We start from the raw sequence: 10275 nt of genomic DNA, 5'->3' as shown, positions 1-10275 counted from the left end.
GGATCTCAAAAATATTTTCTGAAAAAAAATTATATGAGACCTTCGTAATGAGTTTTGAAAGCATTGCGTATAATCCCGCTAATTTTTTTACGCATATTTTTGCATCTACGAGCGAACTTTTAGAATTTACCAAACATTCTTGATTTTTATATGTATTAACCCGTGGATCTGGCGCCTTTAGGCACCACTAAATTTTTTCTTAAAACTATATGAAGACCTCTGTAATGAGTTGGGAAAGCATTATATATAGTCCCATCATTTTTTTCACGTACATTTCTTGATTTTTTGTGTGTATTAGCCATGGATCACTTTTGGGGCACCCGAAATTCTTTTCAGAAAGTTTATATGAGGACTTCTATAATTAGTTGAGGAAGCATTGCGAATTGGCCTGCCATTTTTCATGCATATTTTCAGATTTACGAGCGAAATTTTAAGAATTACCCGATTCTCGTCATTTTTCTTATGTATTAGCCCATGGATTTGGTGTCTTTGGCACCCAAAAGTTTTTCTAAAAATATTATATGATGACCTTTGTAATGAGTTGAGGAAACATTACATGTAGTCTCACCATTTTTACACGCATATTTTTACATTTACGAGTCAATTTCTAAGATTATCCAATTTTTACCATTTTTTATGTGTAATAGCCCATGGATATGACGTCTTTGGAACACCTAAAAAAATTGTTAAAAAGACTTGTGAGGACCTCCATAAATGAGTTGGGAAGTATTACTTATGGTCTCGTCATTTTTTCATGCATATTTTAACGTTACTAGCACATTTTGGAAATTACCTGACTTTTATCGTTTTCTGTGTGTATTAGCCCATGGATCTGGCGTCTTTGGGGCATCTGAAATTATTTTCTTAAAAAATTATATAAGGACCACGGTAATGAGTTGGGAAACATTACGTATAGTCCTGCCATTTTTTACACGTATATTTTTGCATTTATGAGTCAACTTTACGAAATTTTCCAATTTTAATCATTTTGTGTGTGTATAAGCTTGTAGTTCTGACGTCTTTAATTTGGGCACTCAAAAAAAATCAAAAAAATTATATGTAGACCTCCATAATATGTTAGAGAAGCATTACGTATAGTCCCACTATTTTTCACACATATTTTTGCATTTAAGACTCAACTTATAGGATTTTCTCTACTTTCTAGGTTCTTGTGTATTATAGCACATGGATCTAGCGCTTTTGGCGCACCCAATTTCATTTTGATATGAGTTGGGGAAGCACTACATAGAGTCCCGCCATTTCTTTCACACATATTTTTGTATTTACAAGTCAACTTTTAGAAATTACTCAACTTTTTAGTTTTTTGTGTGTACCTACGGATCTGGTGCTTTTTTGACGCTCGAATTTTTTTTTTTTAAAAAAAAACTATATGAGAATTTCCGTAATTATTTGGGAAAGTATTTATATAGTCCCGATGTTTATCACACATATTTTTATATTTACGAGCAAACTTTTAAGAATTACCTGAATTTGTTGGAAAAAAAAATTCAATCTCGTAACTTCAAATTTAAGTTACATTAAGGGCCCGTTTGGATGGGCTTAATAAAAGCAGCTTTAAAAAAGTACTTTTAAAAGTGCTGAAACTTATTTTTAAAATAAGCAGTTATGCGTTTGGATAAAAGTGCTGAAGTTGTTATTTCAAACGTGAAAAGGGAAAAATGGGAGAAAGAAATGTTAGGGTTATATGGGTAATTTGGAGATTGTATAAAAATATTAAGCACAAAAAGATAAAAATGTGGTCAACTTAAAACAGCTTATAAGCTAAAAAAAAAGCACCCCTACCCCAGCTTTTAACTTTTGGCTTAAAATAAGTTTTTTTTAACTTAAAATAAGCTGTTTTGAGTATTGCCAAACAGCTAAATAAGTCAAAAACCAGCTTTTAAGTCAGTTTGACCAGCTTTTAAGCTGAGCCAAACAGGCTCTAAATATCACGTCGACTGCTATAATTTAATAAGTGAAAAACACAATAATTTGAAAAAGATTTTGTAGTTAAGAATTTAGCTCTCGAAAATGATAATTGCATCACTTTAGTTTTGTTCCACAATAATTAATTGGGATATATGGTTGGTGATTACCTTTCCAGTGTAGCCATCAGAAAAGATGGTGAACAATAATTTGGAAATAATAATAATAAATTTTTGTGTATTTGGCGCGAGAGAATAATAATTTCTAATTTTTTTATATTTGATTGATCAAATATTTTTAAAAAATATTTTTTTGCACAATCATCAATAATTAGGAGAACAAATTTCTAACACAATATTATAAATAAATACAAATTTCATAAATAACATTTTATCTAGATTATATTTTTCTCACCCAACTCAACCCGATCTCACCCTCTATCGTAATATTTTATTTGCTTTTGAATATTCACAAGTTTCAAAAATAATAAGAATTTGATATTTTGATCAAATTAAAGTCCTATCAAAATACTAAGGAAAAATGTACAAGTATTCTCCCAACTTATGCTCGAAATTTCAGAAACACACCATTTGGAAGATACACTTGAATAAAAAAAATTCTCTCCTCTATCTTATACTTCTTGTCTTTTTCTTCTTATATTCTGAGCTTTCTTTACAACATTTTAATAGTTTTAGTCTGAATTAAAAAGAACGAGTCTTTTTCTTTATAGAAAATAATTTAACTTCAATTTTTCACGTGATATACTTAAAGCTATAAAATTAAATAACATTTACTATTATAATTTTAATTTAAGACCACAAAATGAAAAAAAAATATTTTATTTTCTTAAACTTCATGTCAAGTCACATTAAATCATTAGTTTATAAACGAAAAAATATATATTATGTGAGGTGCAAAATTATTTATTTATTATTTTTTTAAAAAAAGAGAATTTTTTGCAAATAGTACATTTGTATTTTGTAATATTACTGTAAATATTAGTGCTCTTCTCTTTCTAATATCAGTTGGTTATATTTCATTTTTAATATATAGTATTTTTATATCAAATTGACATGTAAAAACTTGTAACTTGTTATATTTATAGTTTAAAAAAAAAACTTGCAACTCTCGCGTAGTAATTTATTGACTTCAACATATATTCCAAAAATAAACATATATATATATATATCATTTTCCATACTACTATAAATAGTATGGTTGACAATAAATGGATCATCGACCCTACCAATTAAACATAATATCTTTATTAATTATATAATACATATAAATATAAAAAAAAATTACAAAATTTGGTATATGTGATCTGATTATTCAGATTTTTGTTGTATTAAATGTATTAAAAAGATCCAATAAATTCATTAATTATTTTATTTGATATTCTTATTCTTGATAGGTAATCCCACACGTCATTCGACGGAATCAATTTTGTCAAATATTTTAGAATATAACAATATTGCTTTAAATAATCACATTAAACAATAAAAAGAACATCAAATCACCAGGTAATGTCATTCTTTAAATAGTAAAAAATATTTTTTTTAAAAGAAAAGCCTAACATAAAAATAAAATATATGTGTCGATTCAATGGCGGCTCAAGGGTGAAGATAGTAAAATCCAGAGTTGATAGTTAAAATGTTTTAAAACTATATTATAATTATATGATATTTCATGAGATTAACTCTATTCCATTTATCTAGTTAAGCTATTATTTTTTTTATATTAAAATTGATATTGAATTGATCTATATATTTATTATCGATTAATAGTATAGATTTAGTGTTAATTAAAATAGGTTAAAGAAAATGTATTATTTTTCTTTTAAATCTTCTTATTCATACGTATTTCATTTCTTTGTTGAGGTTCATAATTGTCAACATTCGACAATCTTCTATCATAATTTTCAACATTCAGATTTTTCTATCTATGATCATATTAACAATGTCTTCAAGAACCGAGCAAGCTAGTATAAGACAATGGCTAGCTATTAATAATAGATATAATAAATTAAATGTAAGACAAAAAACAAATAAACAAACGAAAACAAAACACCAATATGAAAGAAAAGAAAATTTTATTAGAATATATGATATTGATGATAAACACATTATTCTCAAGAAAATTATTCATTCTATTAAAAAAAATTGACTATGAAAACTAAAAAAATGACTATCTACAAAATTAAATATAATTCATTTTTTTTATTTTGTTGATGGTCCTTCGAGACGAATATAATCATACATGAGTCCAGTAAAAGGGCCATAAACTGATGCTTGCTTCAAATATATTATATTTTCACCAATATGAAGTTGTGTCCCTGGAAATTCGATATCTAAAGTCATATATAATCCATGAATTCCATGTCTTGCTATTGCATTACTCATCCCAATTGGTGAACTATCAAACCATGGTCTTGGTTTTGATGGAGTATTTATCCACACCTATAAAAAAAAATTCAATAAAAAGTTAAAACGATAATTAAAATAAGATTTTTATCGATGTATATTATTTTTCAAATACGTGTAACACAAAGCTATATGTAAGGGTAAATAAAATTTTTGTTCCTTCTATTGTTAGTAAATTTGAATTATATTTTTGGCAATACATAATTAATTACTTTGAAATGTGCATTTTTTACCTTTCCCTTAATATTCACAAATTTTCAGAATTATTAACTTTTATACCATTTATGAGGGTAATATGTACATGTAAAAGTAGTCCAAATATAATATACTTCCTATATAAAAATAAACCAAATATAACAAACATTTTAACTAATTAAAAGTTAAATGTGTTGAGTCATATATCATAAGAATCAAAATCAGAATTAAGTCAATAACTAACTAGCGACTAGAAATACTATAAATTTTTGGTCGCTAATCAGTTATTGATACTTCAAACACGATCGATATTTTTATATTATTTTTTTCTTCATGAATTTTATAAACTAAAATATGTTGAGTATTGAGAGTAGAGATGAAGATTCCATACTAGTAAATGAGCATAAGATGCAGAAGCCAAAGCTATATGAAGATGATAAGTTCCACTAGAATCCACATTTTTAACATCAAACACAATTTGCCATGTTGTTGCTGAAAAACTCTTGTCCTTATTTCTCCTGCAAATAATATTTTAAAAAAATTAAAATATAAAAAATATTATAAGTAATTATTGAATATTATAAATAATTACCTATTTACATGAGCAAAAAACCAATCTTTTCTAAAATCACTAACACCAACTTTGTACACTAAATCTCCATTAGGGTATAAATCAGTGTAACGATTCCATAAACCATATTGTCTAAACCTGTAATTAGCAAATATAATCAAGTTAGAAAAAAAGACAGTTCGATACACAAAACATGTCCCAATTCACTTTAAATAGATATAAACAATTTACGTAACGAAAATATCAGTGACTGATCAAACTCGTAATACTTACTTATGTATAGTAGTGTTAGTGTACAAATAATTTTGAAGACCAGGCAATGGATCAGGTATAAAAAATTCATTAGCAGTTCTATCTGGAAATCCAATTTCCCATAGTGGTGGACCATTTCTTGGAACTTCAAATATAATTTGACCTAAGTTTGTGACCTTTCCTACAAAAGAATAAATTATATAAGTTAGAAATTTTATTATACTATAATAAAAAACGTATATACGTGTCACATAAAGTGAAACAGATAAAATACCTTGCGTAACGGTTATATAAGAAGAGAATTTGTAATCTCCCATAACTCCAGGGACCCAAGAATATACACCATAAATTCCAGGTCTAACATTTTTAATTTTGAAATTACCAGAATCATCAGTTTGAGTCCAAAATTGATAACCCTGTCAATAATAATAAATAAATAAAACAACATAATTAATCAAAAATGTAACAATATATTCAGGTCACTATATAATAAAATGAATTATAGACAAAATAATTAAATAAATTACATTATATTACCTTGGTTTCACTTTGCCAAGATCCAACAAGTCCAGGCTCAGCAAGTCCAATATATGCATTTAATGCAGGAAAAACATCTACATTTATATACCTAAAAAGAATTTTTTTATTATTAGTTATAAATAATCTAATTAACTTATATACACTGATAATATAACAAAACGTACGTACAAATACAATAATTTGAAACATGCAAATCCAAATATACATACTCTTCCGCGACCTCCACAGTTAGTATAAAGGGCATATTTGGAACTTTAAATTTGAGATCAAAGATAATGCGAGATTCTATGAGCTAGACGCCAGACAAACGAGTAACAAATATAAGTCAAAATCTAATAAGTTAAAAGGGTATTTTCTCAACTCGTTCTTTATATTGTTAGTATATACACGTTAAACTTTTTTTTAGTTAAGTTATTCACTAATTATATGATAACTAAGAATTTTAAAAAAAATAATTACCAGTCATGAACCATTAATTGACCACTAACTGAGCCACGCTGATTTGCATGAAGATAATATTTTGATGCAGGAAAGTCATAAGGCCATTTATTTGTTTCTTCATTCATCTGCAAAAATTAACAAATTATTAGTTTTCATACATAGAATTTAATTATTTTTTAAAAAAGATTAATTAAGTAAACTTAAAAATTATTAATTAATTAAGAGAAAATTACACGGATAAGCAAACTTATACTATTTAATTACTCATCATAGCTATAGTTTGCTATAATTACCACTCGTGACTAACATTATACATTAATTACGTGGTCTGAATTCTAGTTTGTATAATTAGTCATGTTTGTATATGTATAATTCGTCAGGATATACAAATAAATATGTATAATATACAGTTTTTTAGCCTATATACATATACAATTCACCTCTCTCCCACCCTCTCCCAGTATCGCTCGACTCTCTCCTTCCTCTCCCAATTTCTCTTGCCATATATACAATTATATATGTATAATACACAATTATCTAACTAATATACATATACAATTCACCTTTCTCCCACTCTTTTCCCCCTCTCACTCCCAGTCTCGCTCACCTCTCTCCTCCAAATAACATGTAGCTACAAATTGTAATTATCAAATTATAGCAATATAGAATAGTTAATTATTTTTAAGTGGTTGTATGTGAAAGTTTTCTTTTTAAATTAATTAATTACCTGTCTTTTAGCATCTTCCCAAAGTATGGTATGATCATTGGAAGAATCTGAATTAACATAGAAAAATACAGGCCCAAAAACTTTAGTCCATGCTTCTCCATTTGTTAATGAAACTCCTAATTGTGGCCCAGCATAATGCCCACTGAAAAATATCTGTAGAAAAAAAAGAGTAAATTTATCAAATATTTCTAAATATTTTTAATTTAATTTACAAAATGTTTTTTTAACAGATCTTTCATCGAAAATCTCATATTTCTGAGAGGACTATTGATCGAAACTTGAAAACTCACTCCTTTTAAGTAATAATAAATATGCATATCTCTTTTCATAGAGTTTAACTTCTATTCATTAATTATTATAATAACTATAGCATATCACAAAGCAAAGTTTCATATTTCTATAATACGAACGTTGACAAAGTAAAAGATTATTATACTGTCATTGTATATAAGTTTTATATTTTCGACAAGAATGTTCACTCCTTTTTAGTGGAACTAGTATAAATATTTACAATATAAAACTTGATATACGATCGATGTATACAATTTAAACACATTTTTATCATTATATATATAAGATAATTATAGATAAAAAGATATATATACTTACAGCCATAGATGTTGGACCAACATGAGAGGTAAGATCTTGCTTCATAGGTCCACCATTACAATATTCATAACTTGGTGAAATTACCCAAAACCCCATGTGTGGATTATCACTTATCCACCCATGAACTTTAATATTTCTAATCTCATCTGTATATTGGTACTTGTCATCAACCTAAAAGATTTTTAAAAATTACTTAAAAAATTAGCGAAACATTTAACTTATATATATTGACAGTTTAAAAATAACGCTATTCATATAAAACATTATCATATCAGAATTGACACAAAATAGAGACTATATTTCAAAAATTTTGTTAATTTGTATACATTGATAGTATAAAATGCTATTCATACATAATTTTGTGACACAAAATAAAGACTATATTTTGAATATTTTATTAACTTGTGTTTTATTAATTATATAAAAAACTTTTCATATAAAACTTTATCATATCAGACTTGACAGAGAAAATGACTTTTTCGAACATTTTATATTATAAGTGCACAAAACTTAAACTCGATAAAATATTGTCACCTCATTTTTGAGTCTAGGGTTGGACGGATTTGTAATTTTAACAGCTTCTCTATAATCTAGTGTTTGACCACTTGCACGATCCTCTTCTGTTGGCATTATTCTTTGTCTATCGTCTGATATTGCCATAAAATGAAACCTTATAATAAAAATTAGAATAAATAAAAATTGTTTGTAAAATCATTTATGATAATGTAACGTTTTTAAAAACGTTAATCGTTATAATGAAATTGTTACAAAAGATTGTTATGAAGAGACAATCCTCAATATTTCAAAGTATAGTTAAACCTCTTCATATAACAACAACGTTTGTTCGAGTATTTTTTAATTGATATAATAAATATTGTTATATAAATTAATATAACATAACATGAAAACTAGATTTAAAAAATTTGAATAAACTTACAGTGATTTGCTAAGCTTAATAGCAATTCTAGCTTCATCCAAATTTACAGCTGGCCATCCTTTTAAATGTTGAAATATTCCATACGAATAAAATCCAGAACTCCCACGTAGCATCACATACCTATATATTTATTTTTATAAAATTTTTCCATATAATTCAAGACAGTTTAGTGCACAAAATATTCAGTGTTATTATGATATCTGGTCACACGAAGACAACTTTACAGTCACTCCGAGCTCTCGACCCTTCTTTTTCCATATAATTTCAATATATTATATTATAAAATCTCACCTTTTGTCAATATTTAGAGGAGGATTGTTACCATTCAAAGGATTATATAATTTTTGGAAAGAAACTTCAACTTTGTTAGCATCTTGTGCTATCACACTAAATTTTGATGCTAAAAGCCTGCAAAAAAAAAAAATCAAGAAAAAATGTACATAATTAATTTTTAAAATGTAATTAAACAGAAGAAAAAAAATTTTAAAATCTTACGTGTCAAATTTACCATTCCACATAGTATCCCAATATCTGCATGAGTTGTAATTAATAAATCAAATAAATTAATTTAATTAATTACCACATTTATTAATCTAAAATTATAAAAAAAAAATTAACTTACCCTCTTTGTGTTTCTGGTAAAGGTTCAAGGAGATTATCAATACCATTATATTTAACTCCAAAAATAGAACCAGTAGGATTAGTTAAAGAAAGTTGAACAATGCCATTATCAATTACCACCTGATAAAAATAAATTCACAAAAAAAATTAACTCATAAGGTAAAAAAAAAATCGTTTAACCATCGAAATAATATATAAAATAGTGAAATAATCGAACAGAAAGAATAAATAAAGAGATTTTTTTTTTACGTATCGACTTGTGACCGTTAGTGTCACGGGAGGAGAAACTTGTTGCAATTTGGAATTCTCTTTGGCTGAAGTATTGCTGTAATTTAATTACAAGAGAAAATTAAAAAAATAAATTTATGTGTAATACAACATAATAAATAGAAAAATATTTTTTATCGTTAATTATAATTATTTTTTATAGTACGTACCGATTGTCATGATGGTGCACCCTTGAACCATTGACAAGCAAGAAAAATTGGAAAATAATAGCAAAGCAATACAAAACTATTTTGTTTTGCAATTTGAAACCCATTTTTCAACACTGCAATTAATAGGAAAATAAAACATCAATGTTAGAGAATATCCAAAAAAATATTATCGTATATCATTCAATGCGCACGCAAAAAAAAAAAACAATAGTTTTAAAATATGAATTTCAGCTCTGTATTGAATATGAAATCATTTTTATTAAATATCGTTTTACCCTCAACAAAACCCTAACGAGGTCCGATTATCGGGTGGCAAAAAAAACCAAATAAAGGACAATATAGAGAATTATTCACTTTAACCATCTATATAAACATGATTTATTTTTTCAGGTGACATTATAAAGAATTACCTATTATTGTAAATCAACTTAATCAAGGGTATGAAGTATGACTAGAATAATCCAAGAATAACTATATTATGCTTACAGAAAATAATATTATGTATATAAATTGAAAACTTTTTAAAAGATGTATACTAAAGTTTTGAACATTTTATTTTCGCTATTGATTATTTAATTCATATGATATACAAAATT

The 10275-nt window shown here is 26.4% G+C and overlaps 1 protein-coding gene across 1 annotated transcript; it reads right to left on the bottom strand.

Annotated features, from left to right (window-relative positions):
• Positions 1-4787: 4787 nt before the first annotated feature.
• LOC101267477 (uncharacterized) lies at positions 4788-9783 on the bottom strand. Its single transcript, XM_069291534.1, has 13 exons — positions 9680-9783; positions 9492-9567; positions 9244-9362; positions 8913-9029; positions 8219-8354; positions 7685-7855; positions 7076-7228; positions 6367-6473; positions 5905-5995; positions 5642-5783; positions 5389-5548; positions 5137-5253; positions 4788-5062 (listed from the first exon to the last, which is right to left on the bottom strand). Exons 1-13 carry the CDS (start codon positions 9781-9783, stop codon positions 4885-4887), a joined length of 1671 nt encoding a protein of 556 aa, XP_069147635.1. The 3' UTR covers positions 4788-4884.
• Positions 9784-10275: the final 492 nt, after the last annotated feature.

This window comes from Solanum lycopersicum, chromosome 11, assembly GCF_036512215.1.
Source record: "Solanum lycopersicum chromosome 11, SLM_r2.1".
Taxonomy (NCBI): domain Eukaryota; kingdom Viridiplantae; phylum Streptophyta; class Magnoliopsida; order Solanales; family Solanaceae; genus Solanum; species Solanum lycopersicum.
The sequence above is the reverse complement of the archived record's forward strand: the minus strand, read 5'-3'. Positions and strand labels throughout refer to the sequence as shown.

Coding starts and splice junctions, on each gene's coding strand:
- LOC101267477 (XM_069291534.1), bottom strand. CDS start 9,783: ATGGGTTTCAAATTGCAAAACAAAATAGTTTTGTATTGCTTTGCTATT. Junction 7,229..7,684: donor TTGGTCCAACATCTATGGCT/GTAAGTATATAT, acceptor TTTTTTCTACAG/ATATTTTTCAGTGGGCATTA. Junction 6,474..7,075: donor GGGAAGATGCTAAAAGACAG/GTAATTAATTAA, acceptor TAATTTTTGCAG/ATGAATGAAGAAACAAATAA.